The sequence below is a fragment of the Aedes albopictus genome, chromosome 1, assembly GCF_035046485.1.
Source record: "Aedes albopictus strain Foshan chromosome 1, AalbF5, whole genome shotgun sequence".
Taxonomy (NCBI): domain Eukaryota; kingdom Metazoa; phylum Arthropoda; class Insecta; order Diptera; family Culicidae; genus Aedes; species Aedes albopictus.
In genome coordinates this window covers 301,644,360-301,670,933 of record NC_085136.1, presented here as the reverse complement: position 1 = coordinate 301,670,933, position 26,574 = coordinate 301,644,360, and the positions used below count along the sequence as shown (strand labels likewise).

The 26,574-nt window shown below is 39.9% G+C and overlaps 2 protein-coding genes across 2 annotated transcripts in view; both read right to left on the bottom strand.

Annotated features, from left to right (window-relative positions):
• The window catches only part of LOC134285723 (GATA-binding factor C-like), a 663,267-nt gene that overhangs the window by 222,028 nt on the left and 414,665 nt on the right, over positions 1 to 26,574 (bottom strand). The gene's annotated exons all lie outside the window — the stretch shown is intronic.
• Positions 10,117 to 14,759, bottom strand: LOC134285719 (uncharacterized). The gene is made up of 2 exons (XM_062847047.1): positions 11,845 to 14,759; positions 10,117 to 11,585 (listed from the first exon to the last, which is right to left on the bottom strand). The coding sequence occupies exons 1-2, from the start codon at positions 11,892 to 11,894 to the stop codon at positions 10,466 to 10,468; spliced, it is 1,170 nt and encodes a 389-aa protein (XP_062703031.1). The 5' UTR covers positions 11,895 to 14,759; the 3' UTR covers positions 10,117 to 10,465.

Sequence of the window (26,574 nt, the reverse complement as noted above, 5' to 3'; positions counted from 1 at the left end):
TAAGTGAATCCCCCTATTATATTTTACGTCGAAAAGTTAAAAGTGGTTGAATTTCTTTGCTGATGATATTCTCTCAGGTCAAAACGTGATATTGAAAAACAGTGTAAGGAGAGCTTTTACCTTGAAGTTCTACCTAAGAGTTTGCAGAATGAAGTATGCAAAAGTTCAACCCATGACTCGCCCTTTCCTCCTGTATTGTATCTCCATACTAGGCCATCTCTCAGAAAAAAAATTTGATTTTTTTAGGAAGCGTACATAAATTACGTCACACAAAAATGTCTATTTTCAATGCCCCCTCTCTTCTATGTCACAACTTTTGTATGAGACCTCTGAAATTTTCTTTAAAAGACAATTCACACCGTCTTCAGCCAGAGGCTGCACAGACTGAACACATTACTTACACTAGACAACGGACAACACACAGAACACCCAGTGATGAATTTTTCGTTTGACGAAAAAGCTCCACCGACTGGAGCGGGAATCGAACCCACTCTTCGAAGCTTACAATATAGCTAGACGACTACGGCCGCTAACCGCACGGCCACGAAGCCCACATAAGTTGTCACACCTTACGGATCCCCCTTCCACTAAAATCGTGACGAAATCTATGGACGTTTCCCTTCATTGGAAAATGATTGTTTTAGCAAAAATATTTTAAAATTTGAATTCTAAGTTCTCTAAAATGTATGAGAGCTCCATAAAACATGAGCTTTCTTACAAAAAAAAAAATAACGATTTTAATAAAACCGATGATTTTGAGGTTCTAAAGAGCCAAAACTGTGTTCAGAATTGCACCAAACAATACCAAGCAGCATCAAAACACCACTGAATCCGCATGAACTTCCACAAGCGTATTTGCATATCCTGGACTCCCATGGACATAATTTTCTCCGCTTTCATCAAATATCTGACGTAGCCTACACCACTTTCGTCTTAAAATAAAAGATCGCCAAAACTCATGCACTGAAGATGTCAGTTACACTGGACCCTCCACTTTATGAATTCCATTAAGGTAAATTCTATTGAGGTACCTTCATTTATATAACATAACTTACAGATTTTCATTGTTTTCGGAGCAGTAGGGGAACTTAAGATTAGCTTTAAAGTTGTGTTACTGGAGAGAGGAGTTTAAGGCGTGTTTTAGTTGTAGAGGGAGATAGTCAAAAGGTATCCACTTGAATATATGGAGTGTAACTAGTAATCTCTCGTGGCGTTACTAAGAAGTTTTGCACCCACATAGGCGATTTTTCTCAGAAACTCCTCAAAAACTCCCTGAAACCTCTTGATGAGTCTTGAAATCCATCTGAAACCCCCCTAAATCACCTTGAATTTTTTTCTAAGCGCCCTAAACTCCCAGACCCCCTGAAATACTCCGAAACCCACTCATACGCATTGAAACTTCTAAGAAAATGCATCCTCTTGAAACCTTCCCAGATAAACTGTACATACTGTACTGAAGACCTAGGGATTCTACTGCCATACCTTGAAATCTCTGGAATCGTCTTGAAACGCTTTGGAATGTTCTTAAACCTCTCAGAAAACCTCCCTGATACCGTACACTTCGCTTAAACGCGACTTAGCCTTTTGATCCCCGGCCGACTTGCCTTCCCTTGAACTCTATACGATGCTGGGTCGTCAGGTGAAAGGTCATTGGATAGAATGGTCATCAGGACGATTTTTTTTTTGTTTTTTTTTTATCTGTACTAACGAGATTTTTTGCCCTAGACTAGTTCATTCCGGGACCCACGCTTCACTTTCCTTCCGAAGGAAGAACTCACATTTTGTGAGTTTGACGGGAATGGGATTCGATCCCAGGTCCTCGGCGTGATAGATCAGGATGAATTGCAGCTGAGCACACAGTTCAAAATTGTTACATCGAGTTCGCTATAACAAAAAAAGACCTTCATCGCTTTCAACACAATTCTCCACAGGATGGTGAAATAACACATTGTCTGCGGTATGGAGCTTGCTAACAACTTTTAGTACAAGAAATTATTTATGTAAAATCGAATGAATTTAAATGAATATTCATACGTTCTTAAATACGCCGTGTGTAGTTCACAGAATTTTTTTCTGTGTAAAAAAATACACTTGTGTAATTTTGGGTTTCCTGAACCTGATATATACAAGCGTCTTTTGAAACGTAAATATACATGTCAAAACACGTAATTTTACGTCTTGTATTCAAGACTTAATTTCGAATAATGTCTTAAATGCAAAACTTAAGTTGCCAACATTTCGTCTTTCAGAATTTAATTTTACAAGAAAATAATAATTTTTAGCGTAATGCTTGTAAATTTGAGTTGTTCTTGTGATTACGTTCGACCAATGAAATTTAAATCTTATGTAAAGTTTATCTTTCCTACGTGTGTGTAGATTTCTGAAGAATTCGGAGTCTTCCTGAAATCTTTGAAACCTTTTGTAACGCCTTGAAATACATTGAAGTGCCTTGAAAGCCATCGGAAAACTTCTTTAGTCTCCTTAGATTTCCATTAATCTCTATTCAATCCCTTGGAACCCCTGGAAATCCAATAAATACCTTGAAATCTGCTGAAACGCCTTAAAGCACACGCTAAGAAAAAAAATCCTAATTAATTCACCTAGAGGTGATGGCGCCTTTTCCGTGCCTTTGAAACCCCATTTTCGATAACACTCAAGTAGCACGTCGATATATACTTATCACACTTTCATACGTTTAATAAAAATCCATTTCATGATACCAGAAATTATATCATTTATCTGGATTTTGATGTTTGAGCCTTAAACTCTTAAAAAAAAGCCGTAATCTTGAATTTTCAGCTGCCATTTTGATTTAAGTCCGGCATCTTGGATATTCTAGTTGCCATTTTGGAATCTAGACATCATTCCCAGACCAGATATATCCATATTGAAAGGTTTTAGCCTCAAACTCCATTAAACAGCCGCTCTTTCCAGGATAGTCCGGTTGCCATTTTTGAACTCGGGATATTTTCTACATGTTATTAAATTTACCCACACTTCATGATTTTGGAGCCTGAATCTCCATTAAACAGCCGCCCTTGAATTTTGAGCGCCATCTTGGATATTCTGGTCGACATTTTTGAACTCCGAGCATCTTCTCCATACCAAATATAGCCACATTGAATGGCTTTAGAACCTGCAACTCCATTCAATAGCCGCCATCTTGAATTTAAAACCGCCATCTTGGATTTTAGACCGTCATCTTGGATATTGTGGTCGCCATTTTTGAAATCCAGACATTTTCCCCACACCATGTATACCCCTATTGCATGGTTTTGGAAACTAAAACACCATTAAACAGCTCCTTTTTTATTTTCAGCGGCCATCTTGGATTTTAGACCGCCATCTTGAATATTCTGGTCACCATTTTTGGACTCCGCACATCTTGCGTATACCAAATATACCCATATTACATGGTTTTAGATCTTAAACACCATTAAACAGTCGCCATCTTGAATTTTAAGTCGCTATCTTGGATTTTAGACCGCCATTGGATATTCTGGCCACCATCTTTGGACGTAGGACATCTTCGCCAAACCAAATATACCAATATTGCAAGGTTTTAGGTTGATTGATTGATTTGTCTTTATTAAAGAGACTTTCAGCCCTTGACTAGTTCGTCTCTAAGGTTTTAGGGCCAACAACACAATTAAACAGCCTCCATCTACAATTTAGAGAAGCCATCTTGGATTTTAGACCACCATCTTTGATATTTCAGTCGCCATTTCTGGACTCCTGATATCTTCCCAATTCCCACACCAAATATACCCATATTGCATGATTTTCGGGCCTAAAACAACATTGAACAGCCGCCATCTTGAATTTGGAGCCTCAATCTTGGATTTTAGACCGCCATTTTGGATATTCTGGTCGCCATTTTTGAACTCCAGACATCTTCTTCATACCAAATTGCCTGGTTTTAGAGCTAAAACTCTAATAAACAGCCGCCATCTGGAAGTTGGAGCCGCCATCTTGAATATTAGGATGCCATCTTAAATTGTGGACTGACATCGTGAAACTTGTGCTCTTCAGTGTTGATTGCCGCACACAATTTGTCAACCATGCTGAAGGCTACAAAAATCGCCACAGTTGATGTGTCGCATGATGGGGCTTGGTTCAGTTTTATATGCGGTCAGTTCTACCGGTGCACAGTGGGAAAAAATGGACTCAAAATCGCAACTTTTAGAAGCCGCTGATTTGGAAAAGCATCATATACCTATTTCTATGTAAAAAATGACAAGGAATCGAATGGTGGTGGTCTCGTTTTGTGCAGACCACGGGAAAGGTCCCATTTCGCCCCATTTTGCCCTTTTTTGCACTATTTTAATGCAAAACATAACAAAGTAGCAAAGATAAACCTCTGCCACCGACATATAACCCGGGAAAACGTTAAATACTATAGTAGAGGTTGTTCTCAATTGAAGTGGAACATTTCCGTACTGACCAGATCACTATAACGCCCCATTTTGCCCCACACTACTTATTAATTATGAAAAAACTAGTTTTATGCATGGATTTTCAAGCAGTTTTCGATGTTTCCATTCAAATCATAGCAACCATGATGTAAATATTCTTAAACAACTTGATAGAGTTGATTTCAACCATGGCAGAGCACGAGTTGCGGCTTACTTTGCCCCAATTCTCCCTTATTTTCATGTTTCGGTGCTAAATTTTACCAAAAAGCATATGAAGATCTCCGCTAACGATCTGTATCTATAAAAAGTGCTCTGCCATGGTGGAAATCAACTCTATCCAGTTGTTTAGGAGTATTTGCATCATGATTGCTATGATTTGAATGGAAACATCGAAAACTGCTTGAAAGTCCATGCATAAAACTATTTTTTCATAATTAATAAGTAGTGTGGGGTAAAAAATTCCTTCAGTGATTCCTGCAGAAATTCCTACAAGGTATCTCCTGGGATACCTTTAGATATTATTGCGATTTTTCAAAAGTTCTTCAAAAAATTGCACAACATCACAGGAGAATTCTGTAAAGAATCTGTGAAGGATTTTTTAACAAATCTCTGTTTTCAGAATCCCCTTAAAAATTCATCTCCACCTTTGGAAACTCCGAGAAGAAATTCTAGTTTTGTTTTGGAGTAATTCCAGGACAAAATTCCTGAAGCATTTTAGAAGTTATCTCTCTATGCCTAGGAGACTACCTGAAGAAACACCTTAAGATATCTTCATTCTTCCCAAAAAAATAAAACTTAAGAGACTTTCGAAGGAACTCCAAGGTATTCCAAGGAGAAAAGCTTGGGAAGTTTCTGGTGGGATTTCTGGAAAATCCGCGGAGAAATTTCGGAAGAAATCCTTTAACAATACCTTCAGAAATCGCAGGCAAAGGTACTGGGGATTTTGAACAAATCCCTCAAGATATATCTGAGGGATTCCTGGAACATTTTCTGAAGGAATCCTTGGAAGAATGGAATTTTCTGGAAGACTTTATTGGGAACCACAGAATTAATTTTGAAATATGAATGCTTGAAGAAAGAAAAGATACCTAGAAGAACAGGAGAACCCTTTGCAGGTATTCATAGAAATATTTCTTCAAAGGATCCTTGAAAAATCCTAATGAATAGATTTTGGAGAAATTTCTGCAGCAAATGTTGAGAGAATCTTTGGAAAAAAATTGTAAAAAAACCGCTTGGATCTGTATCAATCCAAAACAACGCCTGGAGTAAAAAAAAAACCTGAAGGAACTACTGGAGAAACCTTTGACAGAACTTCTAGAAGAATCTCCTGAGAATTTCCGGAGAAATTTTCAAAAACAAAAAAAAACGCCAGAGAAAATCCACGCATAAATTCAAGCTTTAATTTTCTGAAAAAAAACTAGAAATTGCTTTTTAAGGATCGTTTGAAGCAATTCCTGAAGGACTCGTGGAAAACTTCATGGAAGAATTTTCAAAGAAACTTTATAGAAAAACTTCTGGAACAAAATCTTGCAATATCTCTGGAGGAATTCCTTCAGATTTTTTTTAGAAATACATGAAGGAATACAAGCATAAACTTATGAATGTAGCAATTTTTGGAAGAATGAATGTCAGGAGAGAGATGCATTTTGAAAGGATACTAGGAGGAATCTTCAGATGAATTCTCGCTAAATTCGTTCTAAGAAATCCCGCGAGAATCTTCTTCCTGTACATATTCTGGAAACTTTTTGATAAATCCCAATAGAATTCCCAACGGAATTTCTGGCGATGTCCTTGGAGGTAATATTAGAAAAGTTTCGGCAAATTTTGAGCAGAATTCTTGCAAAGCTTTCCCGTAACGTGGGTAGATCACCTTAAAATGGTGCGTTGCGGCGTAAGATCTACCAGATCAAATTTTAATCTTAATATTTTCCTGCCTGAAGTAACTAGGCAGTAGTTTTCAAATACTCCAAGATCAAAGTTTGATGCACTTTTGTGATGCTTATATAATATTTTTGTGTTAATTTTTCTGCTAATCAACATTTTATTTCAGCAGGTTTCAGGTAAATGTATCGTATGATACACATTATATGGTAAACATATATAACTGTGGCGAGCGTATCACTAATATATTGCTTATTCGACGTCAATGTTAATATTATCTCATATTTCAGATTCTCAACCTAAAAATCAAGTAATTCAAATTAATGCCATTAAGATGATGAGGAAACCAGGATGTATTGGCCAGAAAACTAATTCGGAGCAGTTTAATAATGGTGTGCCTGAACGTTGACCAACCGTATCCTCTGGAGTACCATTCCACTAACAACACCCATATCTCCTTGACACCTAGGCCTGGAAGGTCGAATAACTTTCTACACCTTTCTTAAGTGAAATTTGTGCGACTTGCTTAATGCTAATGTTTACTTTTTCAGTGGTGACCAGGTAAATGATAAAACTAAATATGACAATTTCTCATACGCTTTTTCGCCAAGGAAAGCATTCCATTAAACCCCATCCAATTTCCAACTCCAGATATCTATGAAGTGGGCCAAGTTCTTGGACATATTCTGAGTATATATCTAATCAACATTTCCTCCCCATCACCGCTGATCGTAAGGACCTGGCCAGGTGTCGAGAGTTCGTTAAATGAAAGGTTTGTCAAGTCCCAGGCAACTTTTCTGGCGCATTAAACGTCTCTATCGACAGCCACCCTAGGATGTGTACGGTCGGCTATGCTATGCTATGCTAATTCTTGCAAAGCTTATAAAAAAATTTCCAGCAATAATGCTCATTTTGACGATAATTACAGAAACATTTCGTGAACTAATAATACATGGAAGGGATGAATTCAAAGAATTCGATGTCAAATCTCAGAAACTCTAGAAAATGGAAGTTCGAAACTAAAATTCAGAAACTTGGAGGCATAAACTGGCTGTAAGAAATCGGAAGTCAAAACCAGAATCCAATAGGCAGTGAATAGAAACTGAAACTTTGAAGCTGGAAGCCTTGAGCTGCTAGAATTCATATAGTGGAAAACAGAAACCATTCGGCTGCTGGAAGACGGTAGCTACAAGCTAGGGCATGCCCAAGCTACCTTTCAACAACCAATAGATTTGAGGAGGTTTGAGAAGTGTTGTAAAACTCTAATAAATTCATTTTGTTTGTATGATGGTTTCATTTACATATTCGAATCTATGTACATTTGATTTAAACATCTTGTTTAGAAGGAGTTCAAAACTAGAAGTTTTAAATTAAAAGTCAGAAACCAGAAGCCAAAAGTCAAAAACTAGGATCTGCTGCCTTAAATATGGAAGTTGAAGCCAACACTAGAAGCTTCTCAAGACAGAAACTAGAATTTGAAGGTCAAAAAGTAGAAACCAAATGTCAGAAACTAGGAACTAGATGCTTGAAGCTAGAACTTAGGAGGCAGAAACCAGAAGATGAAAATTTGAAGACAAAAACCAGATGCCAAAATCTACGAAATAGGATCTGATAGCTAGAATCTTGAACGAGTCCCAAAGCAACCCCACCCAACGGTATATTTCATAGGAATTTAATTGTGCCTTTGTTTCGGTTTGTTGAACCGCTACTGCTTTCTAGAGGAACTTGCTGCCCCGCAGGTTTGCGACATTCGGAGTTCGGTTGTTCGATTTCAAACACCGAGACACAAACAAGGTGGATGTGTTGCATATATTTTTTTCTTTTCCTGTCTGAGGTCTCGTGTGATGGAAGCACCGACCAGACCGGACAGTGATGGATTGGATTGGAAGAAGCTAGAGGCGAGAGTGTTGCGTTGCGTCGTTGTTCTGTTCTAACTAGATTGACTAATTACGGGCCAGCTTTGGGCAATATTCAATTAAACAAAGATTGATGGGGAACGACGAGTGAGTGTACGGAAGATGGGTTCATGAATAGTTGTTAATGAGTAGTGTGTGTTAAGAATAGAATTTCAATAAAGAGCTGTTTTAGATTCTAATTTAATTTTCTGACAAGATACTCATCGTGTTTCCAATGCGCTTGATAGATATTTGATTAATTGAGATACGACGATTTACATCGAACATGATACTTTGTTTCTCTTTAGAAACAGGCTTTCAATGTTTGATATAAGATATGATTCCTTATTTTCTTTGTTTTTGACAAAATGCGGAATTTATTTTCTCGAAACTATGATCTACAAAGAGGTCATCTGAACGTTTCCTTTACTACGAAAAATAAAGAAGAATAATTTCTAAGCCGTACAAAATCCCTGGGAATGTTACTATTACTGTCTTATGGTTCAGATTACTCACCAGAGCCAAACCTAAGGTATTCAAAGCCTTTTTCCCATAATAGTGCCAGCCTCGTAAACATCCGTAACCCACTTTCCGGAATTTACTATATCAACTCCAAAACAACCCACGCGAAACCTCTGCACTCACTTCCCGTGCGTTGTAGCTCGTTCCACATTGTCGAATGCAGCCACCACCGGCCAAGCAGCAGCCAGGCGACGAGAACAGAAATGTTTATAAATACCTGTAACTTGTCTTCAGCACATTTTTATACGAATTACCCAAAACATTAGTCAATCCGGAGTCCCCTCCCTGCTTTCGTTCCCAGCCTCACCAACGCCCAAAGCTTCGAACGGGTATCGTTGTTTCAGACACGCCACACATAGCAGAAACAATATCTTACATGATACGGACCCAAACGAGCAGCAGCACCAGGCACCAGGCGAGGAACACAATGATGACAACGATACGGGCTGTTCGTTGCTCTTCCACCTGCCACCACCGCCAGTTTCCAGCAGTTTTTACGATACGGTGCGTCGTCGTCGTCGTCGGAGCTAAAGCTCTGAGTTCTTGTTCCAATTTTTGGGATCGCCTCTCTGCGCTCTAGCGAACAGGGATGACACCACCAAAATAATGACCCCTTCCTCAGCCCTCCCCACCGGCGATGCCTAGATACTGCCTGTGGGTCGCTCGCTGCTGACTGGTGTCGCACACACATGGCGAGGTTTTTGTCTCCAGCGATTTATTTTGGAAAGATCATTAAGCAACTGATTTATTATCGGTCACCACCAGAAGGGACGAAAAAAAAAACGGAGTCTCTTTCTTTTCTTTCGAGCAGCAAGCTCTCTAAGAGGAAAAAAAATCTTTGGCGCTTACTGCTCCGATGCTCTATGGCAGGGGTTCCCAAGAGGATGGATACGGCTTGCCAAGATTTTATGTAGGTGTGCAATTTCCTTCAGTGTACTACTGACTTCCAGTTTTCCAGTTTTTCACAGTATTTCAATCGTCTATAGTCTTTCAGTCTTCTACTTCTTTAAGAGTTATCCAATCGTCTAGAAGTCTCTCAATTGGTCAGAATATTTTGGTCCGCTGTTGTCTTTCAGTCTTCACAGATTTCGGAAGCATTCCAATCTACCAAAGTTTGTCACCTCTCACTTTTCATTTTTCACTCCTCAATGTTCCACTTTGTTTATTTTTCATTTTTCATTTGCCATTCCTAACTATTCACTACTCACTACTAACTCTTCACTGCTCACTCCTCACTCTTCTTTCGGATTCACATTTCTCATTACTCACTGATTCACACTACTCAGTCTACTCTTTTAGTACTCTCTACTGCTTATTTCTCACTCACTCCTCAACCTCCTCCTTACAGCTCACTCTTCATTACTTGTCTCTCATTTCTCACTTCTTTTTTTTTTCAACTAGTTCATTTATTTGGGGCTCAATCGCGTTTAACGCTTTGCGGAGCCAAAACTCATTTTTTGTATTTTATGTACAAATATGATTCTTATTCAACATAGTTAGTACGGGATGGAGCCAGGATACTCGTGGCAGCTCGAGATTAGTGGGTCACATATGCTTTTAGGATGGGCGTGGTAAGGACTGGGGGTAAGGGTTCTCTGAAGCTCATCCGGAAGGTATAACGTAATGGCGTGTTCGTTGTCTTCATAGTGATTCAGCACCAGATTGTAGCGGGCTTTTCGTCTGCCGGATGGCCAGGAACAACACAAAGACGAAAACAGAGAAAAAAAAACTGGGGGAGAAAACACAAGAGAATTAAACCTTTATACAAGACAAACGAAGAAAGTCGTAAATGCATAGCATATAAGTGACATCGCGAGTGCCCAGCACATCTCTCACAAGAACAAAGGGTTGTCTACCTCGGGCCTCAAGGGTATCCAAAAGTAGTGCTCTGGAGGCGTCATTATCCGGGCATTGCCAAACTACGTGGTCGATGTCATCATAACCGGAACCGCACTTAGTACAAACATTGCTCAACGCGAGGTTAATCCTGTGTAAATGCGCATCTAGCGAGTAATGGTTGGACATAAGCCTTGACATTACGCGAATGAAATTTCGACTTACATCCAAACCATGCCACCACGCTCGCAAGGAAACATTAGGAATAATAGAATGTAACCACCGTCCCAGCTGGCCATCTCGCCAATCATTTTGCCAACTTTGAAGAGAACTCTGGCGAACAAAATGGAAAAATTCATCATGTGAAATTCTTCTATCATAGATCTCACCTTCCTGAGCGCCCACCTTTGCGAGAGAGTCCGCCTTCTCATTGCCATAAATTGAGCAATGCGAGGGGACCCATACAAAGGTAATCTTGTATGATCTTTCGACCAGTGCACCCATCTGCTCCCTTATTTTTGTAAGAAAGTAAGATGGATGTTTTACAGGTTTCATCGACCGGAGTGCCTCAATAGAACTAAGGCTATCCGAGAAGATGAAGAAATGGTCTACGGGCATGTTGGAAATCATCCCCAAAGCGAAGTTGATTGCTGCCAGCTCAGCAACATAAACCGAGCAAGGTTCCTGGAGTTTGCGGAAGGCGGTGGAATTTTCATTGAAGACACCGAAACCAGTGGATCCATTTATGCGAGATCCATCAGTAAAGAATCTCTTACAGGAATTGACATGTTGGTACTTTTCGTTAAAAATGCGAGGAATAGATATACATCGAAGTTGATCTGGAATTCCATGAATAGCTTGTTTCATGGACAGATCGTATTTAACAGAGGAACTGTCATTGGTGAAGTGTACACGAGGTGGATTATAACCTGGGAGGCTTATGTCAGATGACATGTAGAAAAGATAGATTCTCATAAATTTTGACTGGGTATTCAGAGTGAGCATTTCTTCGAAGTTTTCAATCACAAGTGTGTTGCTCACTCCACACTTAATAAGTAACCTTAGCGAGAGCTCCCAGAAGCGGTTCTGGAGAGGTTTCACCCCTGCCAGGACCTCTAGGCTCGCATTATACGTTGAGTGCATGCAGCCGAGGGCAATACGCAGACAACGATATTGAATTCGTTCCAACTTTAATAGGTGGCAGTTTGCTGCTGAGTGGAAACAGAAAGAGCCATATTCAATAACAGAGAGAATAGTCGTTTTGTAAAGTTTTATGAGGTCCTCCGGGTGAGCACCCCACCATGTTCCGGTAATTGTGCGTAGAAAATTGATCCTTTGTTGACATTTTTGCACCAAATACTTGATTTGGGTACCCCAAGTGCCTTTTGAATCAAACCAGACCCCAAGGTATTTCGAAGTCAAAGATTGGTCGATTTCTATTCCCAAAAGATTGAGTTTCAGTTGGGCTGGGTTCCGCTTTCTAGAAAACACAACCAATTGAGTTTTTTGCGGAGAAAACTCGATCCCTAAATTTCTTGCCCAAATGGAAAGATTGTTTAAGGAATTTTGCAATGGTCTTTGCAACATTTCTGCATGTGGGCCTTTGAGAGAAACCACAGCATCATCTGCAAGTTGTCTTAGCGTGCATTGTCCTTCCAGACAGCAATCAATGTCTTTCACGTAGAAATTATAAAGCAAGGGACTTAAACATGAGCCTTGGGGTAGGCCCATGTAGCTAATTCTGGAAGTTGTCAGTTGTCCGAGATTGAAGCTCATATGTTTTTCTGACAACAAATTATACAAGAAATTGTTTAAAAGTCCGGGTAGTCCACTATTGTGCAGTTTTTCTGACAATATTTCTATGGAAACTGAATCAAAAGCGCCCTTAATATCCAAGAAAACTGAAGCCAATTGCTCCTTTTCCGCAAAGGCCAGTTGAATATCTGTTGAAAGCAACGCTAGACAATCGTTTGTTCCTTTGCCCTTGCGGAACCCGAATTGTGTATTTGAAAGCAAGTTATTCGATTCAACCCAATGGTCAAGTCGCGATAGGATCATTTTTTCCAACAATTTCCTTAAACATGATAACATAGCAATTGGGCGGTATGAATTATGATCAGACGCTGGTTTACCAGGCTTTTGAATAGCTATTACTTTGACCTGTCTCCATTCATGCGGAACGATGTTGTTCTCCATGAATGAGTTGAACAGGTCTAGTAATCGTCTTTTTGCGATATCTGGGAGATTCTTAAGAAGATTGAACTTTATCATATCGCGTCCCGGAGAAGAATTGTTTGATGAAAGAAGAGCTATAGAAAATTCCAGCATTGAGAATGGTCTGTCCAGAGAACCGTCTCTTGAGATTGATTCCCAAGAAATCGGTGGTGCTGGGACTGAGTCTGGGCAGACTTTTTTCGCGAAGCTGAATATCCAACGGTTGGAGTATTCGTCACTCTCATTAGAAGATGAGCGGTTTCGCATGTTGCGAGCCACTCTCCAAAGCGTTGTCATCGAAGTTTCTCTTGAGAGACCCTCAATGAAGTGTCGCCAATAACTACGCTTTTTCGCTTTTAGCAAGTTCCTCAGTTGTCTTTCAAGCTTTGCGTACTCTTGATAAAGATCCGAGGTGCCATGCCTACGAAAAGCTTTGAAGGCATCAGATTTTTTAAGATACAATTGAGTGCAATCATCATCCCAGCCAAGTGTGGCTGGTCTTCTTTTGAAGGTTGCACCTGGAACGCGTCGTTTTTGTGATTCTAATGCACTTCTGTAAATCAGTTCAGACAGGAATCGATACTCATCCAAAGGTGGGAGAGGATTGGATGATTCAACCCCAAAAGATACCGCTTCTGCATACTTTTGCCAATCGATATTCCTAGTGAGGTCAAAAGGAACCTGAATTGGCTCGTCTGACCTTTCGCAATTATGTTTTATGGTGGTTATAATGGGCAAGTGGTCACTACCATGAGGATCTTCGATCACCTTCCACGAGCAATCGAATGATAGTGAACTTGATCCCAAAGAAAGGTCAAGCCGACTTTCTTTACCGTCGGATGCAATGCGTGTCACTTCACCTGTATTCAAAACGTTCAAAGTGAAATCGTCGCACAAATCATAGAAAATAGCCGCTCTGCGATCGTCATATGGCTCGCCCCACCCAGTACCATGTGAATTCATATCACCCAGAATTAAAACTGGATGTGATAGTGCAGAAACTGCATTCCAAAGATGACGGCGGTTAATTGAAATACCTGGAGGAATGTAAACGGAAGCTACGCAAAGATCTTTACCCTTTACGTTTATTTGGCAAGCGACAATTTCTATGCCAGGATGAGTCGGGATTGGAATTTTATAAAATGAGTAACATTTTTTGATCCCCAAGAGTACTCCCCCGTAATGGTCATCTCTATCCTGGCGAATTATGTTGAAATCGTGGAAGTTGAGTTCATCTTCAGAAGAGAGCCATGTTTCACAAAGTGCAAATATATCACAATCTGAGTTGTGAATCAAAAACTTAAACAGGTCTAATTTAGGTTTTAAACTATGACAGTTCCACTGTAGCACAGTGATCATATCTTGTACCTCACTTGATGAATTAGCCATCGAAAGATATGAGCGAAGCAAGGAGGGGCCATGATTGTGTCAAATTCCGAAGATATTCTTCTACTGTTGGGATAAAAATATCAATAATGCCTCGAAGTGTGTCCGGAAGGCCGATGGCATCATATAAGCGATCCACAAGAACCCTGAAAGTTAGCAGTCCTCTTTTGGGTATGGGAGGTTTAGTTGAAGTTCGAGGAGCTTTTGTAGCCTTTTTCTTGCTACTTTGTCGAATGCTTTTTTTTGAAGTATATTTAACAGTCGGAGGCGGATTCACTGGGTCTTTACTGCAGCATGGAACTGAGTAATCAGGGACCTGTTTGTTCGGAGTTTTTAAATTTACTCCGCTTCCTTTTGTATTAGGCAAACTTTTGAGGGAAGATTTCAAAAAGACCTTTCGGCGCAATCCCGGGGAAGATGATGACTTCCTTTTTCCAGGTGCGTGTACCTCCGAAGAAGATCCACCCTCATCAGTTTCGTCATCGTCCTGATCATCAGAAGACAACTCGTGAAAGGGATTTTCAACTGGGACAGCTGATTCAGACACGGATTCTGGTGTTTTAAAAGATTTCACCATCTCCGCATATGTCTGTTTGGAGCGCCTGATGATAGAACGACTCTCATTTTTAATGCGTCTTTTATAGGCCGGGCAATCTTGCAAGTCATGTGGATCTCCGCCACAGTAGCTACACTTTTCAGCTTCCTGTGTGCAAGAGTCCTCTAAATGAGCCTGGTTGCATTTGCCACAACGGGGCTTGTTGTCGCAAAAGCTATCACTGTGACCAAACTGCTTGCATTTGGTACAATTGAATACCTTCGGCCTAAAAAGACGCACTGGGTAAAAAGCACCATCAATGACTACAAATTCTGGGAGGACGGAACCTGGGAAAGTCACTCGAAAAAACGCTGATGGCGAGTACACTTTCTTACTCCCTTCAATGGAAGCCTTAGACAGCCGCTTACAATCTAGGATTGCCACATCGGGGATAGATCTATTCTTAAAGCGTCCGAATCCGCTCTTGATGTCCTCGCACGTCAGCATTTCGTCGAGGATCTTCCCCTCCACCTCTACTTCTCGTGCCGGCACATAGATCGTATATTCACAGCTAAACGCCTCGTGCTGAGCAATTTCATTTGCTGCTTTGTAACTAGGTGCAGTTACACGCAGCTTGGTCTGTTTCACTTGGTGAATAACAGTCCCAGGATACTTACGCGTCAGATCTCGAGAGATTGAGAGTACATTCAACGGTTTGTTTTTGCGCCGGAAATAGACAACCCAAGGCCCAGGCGAAGATGGTTGGTAAAATCGCGTTCGAGCAATAATACAGTCGAGACTCTTATAAGATCACTGGTCGGGGGGTGCAATAGGAATCCGCTTAATAGGAGACTAAGAGCTTATGGGATTTCGGCTTTTTGGGGGTGTGGCCTATTATCTCGGGTGTGTTAAGAGTTTGCGCAATACTTTCTTCGGCAAAGTTTTAGGGCTTGATAAGATCTACCATTTAGAACTTTGGTTCATATGAATAGTTGGCAAATTGACCGCTAGAGGGACCATCAACAGTTTGATGCTAAATTGCACTGCAGGAACCATATCAGGTTGTCAAGCAAACGTTACGATATGCGACAGCTCAAGACCCTGATAATTTGGAAGGATAGTGTATTCGGGAAAGTTGTTGGGTACGCCAATGACTTACTGACGATGAGTTGCGAAGTTCGAAATTCCTCCACTGGGCGGCGCTAGTGACCAAGTAAATTTTCAAAACCTCATATCTCAGAATCCCGATAACTTAGAAAGTTGGTGTCTTCGGCAAAGTTGATCAGTATGACATAAACTTACATAAAAATTAGGGTCAAGTGGGGTAAAATGCCATTTTTCAAACTTTCATCGTTTTCAATGATTATTAGCCTCATTTGTTAGGCTTTCAAAGTGGTAACAGCAACTAGACAATATTTGCTCGATACTTCAGCAAAACTATTCACTAAACTATTGCATTTTCATAGATTTTAAGCGATTTTAAAAACTGATTCGTAAAACGGAAGTGGTGCAAAACGACCATCTGCCGTGGGGTAAGATGCCACTTCATGAAAACATTCAAAAATTACGTCCATCAGTTTTCGGGCATTTCCGACTCCTTTTCCCCCCTCTGTCCCGTTTTTCCGTATACTCAATAAATGAAGTGTTACCCCCTTCCCGCAAAACGATGATCGTAATATTTGAATGACCCCTAACATGGTAAACGTAGAAATCAACAACCATGCGTCTCCATGTGTGCCTCAATCTCGTTGGAAACACTTGGCTGGTAATAAAATCACCAGAAAACCTTAATTGCAAGCACGAAAAACCGGAAGTTGCCAATTTTCATTGGGAAATCAAAAGAGTTTTCGTGGGTTTGGTGGCCTAGCTTCTAGAAGAATGTTCAATGCACACATATCTTGACACCATTCACCTATAGTAATGATCAAGTCCCATTCAGGAATGATTTTATGAGTTGGGCCATTTTACCCCATCTTGGCATTTTGGGCTTTGTTCCCCTAACACTTGTTTCGCAATTCTGCCACTAGGCGGCGCTAGTGAACATGCAAATTTTAGAAATCTCATAGCTCAGAATCCTGATAACTTAGAAAGTTGGTGTCTTCGGCAAAGTTGATCAGTATGATCTAAATTACATAAAAATAAACACTTGTTTCGCAATTCTGCCACTAGGTGGCGTTTACCGGGTTTTTCGTCTTTTTTTTTACTTTTTTTGGGGTTTTTCGGCTTGGCAAAACTAGTGTCGCTCCCCCTGATAACTTAGAAAGTTGGTGTCTTTGGCAAAGTTGATCAGAATGACATGAAATTACATGAAAATAAACACTTGTTCCGCAATTCTGTCACTAGGTAGCGCTAGTGAAGATGCAAATTTTAGAAACCTCTAGCTCAGAATCCTGATAACTTAGAAAGTTGGTGTCTTCGGCAAAGTTGATCAGTATGACCTAAAATTACATAAAAATAAACACTTGTTTCGCAATTCTGCCACTAGGTGGCGTTTACCGGGGTTTTTCGTCTTTTTTCGACTTTTTTTGGGGTTTTTTGGCCTGGCAAAACTAGTGTCGCTCCCCCTGATAACTTAGAAAGTTGGTGTCTTTGGCAAAGTTGATCAGAATGACATGAAATTACATGAAAATAAACACTTGTTCCGCAATTCTGCCACTAGGTAGCGCTAGTGAAGATGCAAATTTTAGAAACCTCTAGCTCAGAATCCTGATAACTTAGAAAGTTGGTGTCTTCGTCAAAGTTGATCAGAATGACATAAACTTACATAAAAATTAACCCTTGTTTCGCAATTCCGTCACTAGGCGGCGCTAGTGAACATGCAAATTTTAGAAATCTCATAGCTCAGAATCCTGATAACTTAGAAAGTTGGTGTCTTCGGTAAAGTTGATTAGTATGACATGAACTTACATAAAAATAAACACTTGTTTAAAAATTCTGCCACTAGGCGGCGTTCACCGGTTTTTTCGTATTTTTTTTTTTACTTTTTTGGGGTTTTTCTGCTTTGCATGTTCACTAGCGCCACCTAGTGGCAGAATTGCGAAACAAGTGTTGTAATTTGTATGTAAGTTTATGTCATTCTGATCAACTTTGCCGAAGACACCAACTTTCTAAGTTATCAGGATTCTGAGCTATGAGATTTCTAAAATTTGCATGTTCACTAGCGCCGCCTAGTGACGGAATTGCGAAACAAGGGTTAATTTTTATGTAAGTTTATGTCATTCTGATCAACTTTGACGAAGACACCAACTTTTTAAGTTATCAGGATTCTGAGCTATAAGATTTCAAAAATTTGCATGTTCACTAGCGCCGCCTAGTGACAGATTTGCGAAACAAGGATTAATTTTTATGTAAGTTTATGTCATTCTGATCAACATTGACGAAGACACCAACTTTCTAAGTTATCAGGGGGAGCGACACTAGTTTTGCCAGGCCAAAAAACCCCAAAAAAAGTCGAAAAAAGACGAAAACCCCCGGTAAACGCCACCTAGTGGCAGAATTGCGAAACAAGTGTTTATTTTTATGTAATTTTAGGTCATACTGATCAACTTTGCCGAAGACACCAACTTTCTAAGTTATCAGGATTCTGAGCTATGAGATTTCTAAAATTTGCATGTTCACTAGCGCCGCCTAGTGGCAGAATTGCGAAACAAGTGTTAATTTTTATGTAAGTTTATGTCATACTGATCAACTTTGCCGAAGACACCAACTTTCTAAGTTATCGGGATTCTGAGATATGAGGTTTTGAAACTTTACTTGGTCACTAGCGCCGCCCAGTGGAGGAATTTCGAACTTCGCACCTCATCGTCAGTAAGTCATTGGCGTACCCAACAACTTTCCCGAATACACTATCCTTCCAAATTATCAGGGTCTTGAGCTGTCGCATATCGTAACGTTTGCTTGACAACCTGATATGGTTCCTGAAGTGCAATTTAGCATCAAACTGTTGATGGTCCCTCTAGCGGCCAATTTGCCAACAATTCATGTGAACCAAAGTTCTAAATGGTAGATCTTATCAAACCCTAAAACATTGCCGAAGAAAGTATTGCGCAAACTCTTAACACACCCGAGATAATAAGCCACACCCCCAAAAAGCCGAAATCCCATAAGCTCTTAGTCTCCTATAACGCTCACCCCTGTCTAGTAGGAGTTCGTTTAATAGGAGTCCGTTTAATAGGAATTCGTTTAGTAAGAGACTCGACTGTATCTTTGGGAGGCATTTCGCCTCCTCCATTCGATTCATCCACACAGGGAAAAATTTCGACTCAGTGGTTGAGTTGGTCTTACTCAGAAATCGAAAAATCCTTTGTTTTCTTACTCAGTTTCCGTTAAAAGTGGGACAACCCATTGCCAATGGGTTGTCCCACTTTTAGCCGAAACTGAGTAAGAAAACAAAGGATTTTTCGATTTCTGAGTAAGGCCAACTCAGTCATTGAGTAGAAATTTTTCTCGGTGCATGCGGGAGTAACCTCTACCGCAGATATGCCAATAAGATGAAGAAAAACAAAATAAAACAAGAAGAAGAAAAAACGGTGTTTATTAACGTTTACCCTGTATGGGTCGAAAAAAACTTTTGTCCGTCAACGATTTTTTTTGCACAACCTAATGGCTAACGAGTCAAAATTCACATCGGGAGAGAGACAGAAGTGGAGCAAAAAAAACGACCTTCGAAATAACACTAGAGAAGCGATGACAATTGAATGCGAAGTAGGTAGAAAATAATAATACAAATGTGCTACTTAGCCATATACTGCAGCCGATGCTGGGCCGTAGGTAGCAAGCAAACGTCTGCCGCTTTGTTGGTGTCGGCCGTTTACAATCAATCACCGATGACGCTGATGGTGATTTTTTCGAATGGTGGTACGATACCTGGTGGATCTTGTCCACCCGGTTCGCTCCCTTCGAGGGCGCTATTCCACCTTAGCACTTTATATTGCACACGCGAAAACTTATATATGCGATCAAAAACCCACGCGGGCGGTGGGGCAAAAAGATCTAAATACAACTGCAATTAATTAGTGCCGTGTGGAGAGATCGGGATCCTGTCAACCGACTCGTTGAAGCGCACAACAAGGAATGTATTTCTCACTTCATCACACTGCTCTCTTTTCATTTTCATTGTTCAATCCTTACATTTCGCGTCCTACTCTCACTGATCATTTTCCACTTCTTCTTTTTTCACTCCTCTTTTCTCACTTTTCCTTGCTCACTCCTCATTACCCACATTGCGCATTCCTTAGTGTTCACTCCACACTTTTCGCTAACCACTTTTACTACTCATTGCCCACTCCATACTACTTACTTTACACCTCTTTCTTGTCACAGTTTGTCTTCACTGATTTCTTCTCACTAATCATTAGACTTACTCCTAATTCCTCACTGTTAACTTTTCATTTCTCACTGTTTCACACTCCTCTTTGTCGAAAATCGGTGTCCAACGTCATTTTGAAGACCTAGTCACTTTTAAATATTACCTACTTGTATAACTATAGCCTAGTCGTTACTGACACTTTACTGCTCACTTCTTGCTCTTAATTTCTACCTGTTTAATATTCCTCATTTCCTTGATTCACACTACTCACTCTTCTCTTTTCAATACTCTCTACTGCTTACTTTTCACTCACTTCTCACCCAATTATTCCTGAGAGCTCACTTCGCATCCTATTATTCCTTACAGCTCACTCTTCATTTCTTACTTCTCAATTCTCACTCTATCATACAACTCTCTCTCTTCACTTTTTATTTCTCAAACCCTACATTTCGCGTCCTCTTCTCACTCCCAACTTCTCTGTTTGCTCTATTTTTTGCTGACTTCTCATTACCCTACTGCTCACTCTTCATCCGCATTTTTCACTGCTTACTCTTTAAACTCGCTTTTCACTGCACACTTCCATTACTCACCCACACCCCACATTACTCACTTCACACTTCTTTCATGCCACTCTTCGCTTTGCACAGATTACTCCTCATTAGCCCCTCAACTACTCACTTCTAACTCCTCATTGCTTTTCACTTCTCACTTTTTCACACTCCTCGTTGTCGAGGACCGGTGTCGATCCTAATTTTGAAAACAAAGTTCAATATGAACACTCACGAGTCTCAGCCTACAGAACACATAATTCGAATTGGCTGTTTCTGTGCTTGAGCATGTACACTTTGTAGCTCAAGAACGCAACCTGAATAAAAATGGGACACATGGGACACAATGGGACACAATGGGACACAATGGGACAGTAACACTTCTAGCTTTTCACTTATTCACATTTTATCATTTCCCATTTATAACAGTTTGCTGCTCATTTCTGACTCTTTATTGCTCACTTATCACTCCTAACTTTTCCCTGATCACTTCTCTTTTCAACAATTCCTGATTCTTACATCTCACTCACTTCTCACCTCTCACATCTTACAGCACAACCTTCTTACTTCTTGCTTCTCAATTCTAACTTCATCACACTTCTTTCTCTTCACTTTTCACTGCTCAATTCTTTTCTTAAATTTCACTTCCTATTCTCACAGATCGCCACTCACTTCTCCTTTCTGACTTTTCACTGCTCCTCATAACCCACTACTCAGTGCTAAGTCCTTACTGCTCACTCCTCACTATTCAATTATCATTCCTCACTTTTCACTGCTCATTATTACTACTCACTTTTCATTCCACATTCTCTACAGCTCACCCCCACTCCACACAACTCACTTCAAACCTCTTTCTTGTCACTTCTCACATCTTTCTCTTCACTCATTTCTACTCACCAATCAACTCAACTACTTACCCAAGTAACACACTTGTCACCGAAGAGTCACGGCGGCGCAGGTTTTTGTTGCGCAGAAGTCACCGTGACTTACTTCTAGCAAGTAAGTATTTATTTGTCAAAAGTAAGTCACAGTGACTTCTGTGCAACAAAAAGCTGCGCTGCCGTGACTCTTCGGTGACAAGTGTGTTACTTGGGTACTCATAATTAGGGGCTGTCCATAAACCACGTGGTCATGGGGGGGGGGGGGGGGAATTCGGCCAATGACCATTTTGTATGGACAAATAAAAAAATTTGTATGGACTAATGACCACGCGGGGGGGGGGGGGGGGGGGGGGGGTTGAAAAATCCCAAAAAAATGACCACGTGGTTTATGGACAGTCCCTACTGTCTAATAGCTTTTCATTTCTCACTGCTTCACTTTCCATGTTGTCGAAAATCGGTGTTCAACGTCATTTTGAAGACCAATTTGGTCATATTTACCGAGTCTCACGAGTCTCAACCTACGAGACACATGTAGCATCACAGCTGCACAGTCGTTCCATACACATTTATTTTCGCGCTCGTATATGTACACGTTTCAGCTCACAACAGTGTTGGAAATACCAGAGCGTTAATGAATAATCATAAATTTAATCATGATTAATGATTAATGATTAAGATTAATCAAAAATCAGTAATCATAATCACCAAAATTTCTCATTTAATCATTAATCATTAATCTTAATCACACTGATTTCGCAATTTAATCATTAATCAGTAATCATAATCATAAGAAAAAAAAAATAATCATTCATCACCAAAAATTTTTCACCATATAAAATATATGATCCAATTTGAATTGGTTCAAATGCTGTTCTTCTTGATTATTTTTTCAATAATCTACCAGACAGAGTTACCTTTTACTTTTGGAACTTCAAAAATATTCTAAACAATAATTATATTTTAATCATTTCCAGTTTTTTGTGATTGATTAATCATGATTAATCATGATTTTTAATCAATGAGCCATTTTTAATCATTAATCATAATCAATAATCACAGATAAAATCAATTTTAATCATTAATCATAATCATTAATCATCCCAAAAATCAAATTAATCATTAATCATAATCAATAATCACCGAAATTTGAATTTTAATCACCAATGATTAATCATGATTAAAATATTTGTTAATCATGAACGCTCTGGGAAATACTCACTTGAAAGAGTGATACTCACTTGCTTCTATCTCAATTCATAAGCATGCTATCAAAAAATGATGTTTGAAGGGCTTTTAGATTGTAGTTTAATCTAAAAGTTTGCCGAGTAAAGTAAAGGTCACAGACGCATACCAAAGTTGTGAGAGAGCTGTGAGTACGAGGTGAGTAAAATTCGTGTAATTTATACTCACCTTGCACTCACAGCGCTCTCACGGTTTCGGTATGCGTCTGCGACCTTTACTTTAACTAACTACAATTTAACTACAATCTAAAAGCCCTTCAAACATCATTTTTTGATAGCACGCTTCTGGACTGAGCTAGAAGCAAGTGAGTATAACTTTTCGCAAGTGAGTATTCCCAACACTGGCTCACAAACGTCATCTGATTTACTGATTGATCATTTCTCACGTTGTCACACCTCAATGCTCCACTTAACTCGCTTTCCATTTTTCATTTCCCATTTTCAATTGTTGACTACTCATTTATGATTTGCTCACTTCTTACTCCTAGCTCCTCCCAGATTCATATTCATCACTTCTGACTAATTTACACTGCATACACTTCTCTTTCGAATACTCTGTAATCGTTCGCAGATTATTCTCGAGATTTTTTATCAAAACGCGGTGGCTTATGCGCCACTCTCAAAAAGAGACTACTGGTCGTTTTTGGATGTTCTGCTTACTTCTCACTCGTTTCTCACCCCTGATTTCCTGCAGTTTACTCTTTCCTTCTTACTTATCAACTAACACTTCATCACGATCCTCTCTCTTCACTTTTCACTTCCCAATCCTTACACTTCGCATCCTATTCTCACTGATTATTCCTCAGTTCTCTTTTTTCTCTTTTCTATTTTCTCACTTCTCACTCCGCATTACCTACTGCTGACGCTCACATTACAATGCGCATATTTATCTAACTGCTTACTCCTCACTGCCAACCCATTACTCCTCACTTTTCACTGCTAATCCATTACTACTCACTCTTCACTTCTCTTGCTTCATAGCTCGCTCCCTAATCCACACTAATAACTTTACACTCCTTTCTTGTCACTTCCCACAACTTTCTCTCATTCCTTACTAACCACTCAACTACTCACTCCCAATTACTTTCTGCTAACTTCTTATATCTCACTGTTCTCACACCTCGTTCTTAGTTTCTAATTTATCATTTGTCACTGGTTAATACTCACGTCTGACTTGAAGAGCACTTCTTACTCCTCTCTAATTCATATTCCTCATTATTAATTTTTCAATGCTCACTCGTCTCACTCTCAACTGCTAACGCCTCATTACTCACTCTTCATTACCCATTTTCTTGTGGTTCACATATTCCTTACAGTTCACTGCCTACTTCTCACTCTTTATTGCCTACTTCTCATTTCTCTTTTCTCACTCCTTAGGGTAATGGTCGAATTATGGATCCCTAAAGGGCATTAGTTTGAATTTAAGGTAAAATCAAACAGGTTCAAAGGGTGTTACACAATATAATGATCAAGTTGGTTACGATCATGTGTTCGTTAAAATCTCCACTGTTTGTTAAAAATGCCTACAAGGTCCCTTCTGGCTGAAAATTAGGTTAAAATATCAGATTTCTGAAGCATTAGAATGACGAGAATATTAAAAATCAATTTAAAAACAAATAATGATATTTTCTGCGAGAAAATGATTGCTACCCGTGAAGAGCAATCTAATATTGCGAATGATTCTAAAACCAATAGTCATGTCTTTATTAAATCTTGTGAAAATGTTGGTAATACGACCCAAAGGATCCAAAATATATGGGGGTCCAAATAATGTTGGTTATACTATCCCTTACTCTTTACTTTTCAATGCTCATTCCTCACCCTTTACTGCACACGTCCCATAACTCACTTTCCATTACCCACTTCTCACACTTCACTATTCCACTGATTATTCCTTACGATTCACTTATTCCTTACGGCTAACTCTTTATTTCCTTCTTCTCAGTTCACTATTCTCACTCCTCACTTATCACTCTTCTTTCCTCCCTTTTCATTACTAATTTCTCATAGCTTTACACTTCACACTGTTTTTTCCAGACTATTCACTTCTGGTTTTACACAGCACACTTCTCACTCCATTTTGCTCACTTCTTACTCCTCCCTTCACAATGCTTCCTTTTCACTCCACGTTCCTCACCCTTCATCGCTCAATACCCAGTGATCACTCTCAATTGATTCACACTTCTTACTTCTAACTCTTAACTCTTCAACAGTGGTTCTAACCTCTCACTAATCACACCTCACTCCTCGAACTACTCACTTATTAATCCACTCTGCTTCTTACTTCTTACTGCCCCATTCTTCATTGGTTACTTCTCACAGTTCACTCCTACTTTTCGTTCTACACTGCTGACTCATCATTCTAAGCTGTTCTCAACGTCCTCATTGGGACAAAGCCTGCTTCTCAGCTTAGTGTTCTATAAGCACTTCCACAGTTATTAACTGAGAGCTTCCTCTGCCAATGACCATTTTGCATGCGTATATCGTGTGGCAGGCACGAAGATACTCTATGCCCAAGGAAGTCAAGGAAATTTCCTTTACGAAAAGATCCTGGACCGACCGGGCATCGAACCCGTCACCCTCAGCATGGTCATGCTGAATACCCGTGCGTTTACCGCCTCGGCTATATGGGCTGTTCTTACTCTTGATTGCTCATTCCTATCTTCTTATTGCTCACTCCTCACTTCACACCATATGTGGAGCATCTATTTATGCGTAGAAATTAAAAATGGGACAGCTCTTGAGAAAATAAAATGAATATGGGGCAGCTTATACTGAAACATTTGACAAGGGACAGTTTATGATGACAAATTTCAACGTGGGAAAAACTGACTTAATTTTGTGCCTTGCAGCAGTCTCGCAATCTTCAAGTCTACCATGGTCATTCTCCTGTTCTCAGCCTGAAACTCCATAGTGTTTCAGCCATTCATAGTGCTCCACTAAGCCTCCCAGTCTGCCGTAGCCCCACAGTTTTCCATAGTCTTTCACTCTTCCGTCTTTCAGTCTTCCATAATCTCTTAGAATTCTTCCAGTCTATCATAGTATTTCAGCCATCCACAGTTTCCAATCATCCATAGTTTTCCAGTCTTCCACGGTCATCCAATCTTCCTGAGTTTTCCAATCTTCAACAGTCGTCCACAGTCCTCCATAGTCATCCATTGTTCCACAGTTACCCAGAAGGCTACGATCTACTGATCTTCAACAGTCTTTAAGTCTACCACAACCTTACAGAAGTTATCCAGTTCTTTCAATTGTCCACAGTTTTCCAGTCCTCTACAGTCTTCCAGTCTGCTGCATTTTCCCAGTCTTCAAGAATCTTCAAGTTTTATACAATTTTCCAGTCTGACACAGTCTTGCAGTCCACCATGGATTTCAAATCTGCTTCTGATCTTTCAGTCTGATCCACAGCTCTTTATAAATCTTCTTGTCTTCCAGTTTTCCGAAATCCGTCAATCTTCCACAGATTTTCAGCATGCTTCCAATGTAGCGAAGGCTTTAAGTCTTTCAGTATCCTGCAGTCTCCCAGCCTTCCACAGCCTTTCTGTGGCTTTCAATAAGTATACTATAATCCTTATGCGATTTGCAGTCTTCCATAGACTTCCAGTCTATTAAAATTATCTAGACGCCTACCGCCTTTTTGTTTTCTTGTCTTCTTGTCGTCCTTGTCTTCTTGTCGTTCTTGTCGTTCTTGTCGTTCTTGTCGTTCTTGTCTTTCTCATGATTCTTGTCGTTCTTGTCGTTCTTGTCGTTCTTGTCGTTCTTGTCGTTCTTGTCGTTCTTGTCGTTCTTGTCGTTCTTGTCGTTCTTGTCGTTCTTGTCGTTCTTTTCGCTATTATCGCCCTTGATGCTCTTGTCGTTCTTGTTGTTCTTGTCGTTCTTGTTGTTCTTGTCGTTCTGGTCGTTCCTGTCGTT

What these genes read in the sequence shown, in the direction of transcription:
- LOC134285719 (XM_062847047.1), bottom strand. Translation starts at nt 11,894, where the DNA reads ATGTCAACAAAGGATCAATTTTCTACGCACAATTACCGGAACATGGTG. An exon ending in AATTACCGGAACATGGTGGG is followed by an intron (nt 11,586 to 11,844) that starts GTGCTCACCCGG and finishes GTGTGGAGTGAG; the next exon opens with CAACACACTTGTGATTGAAA.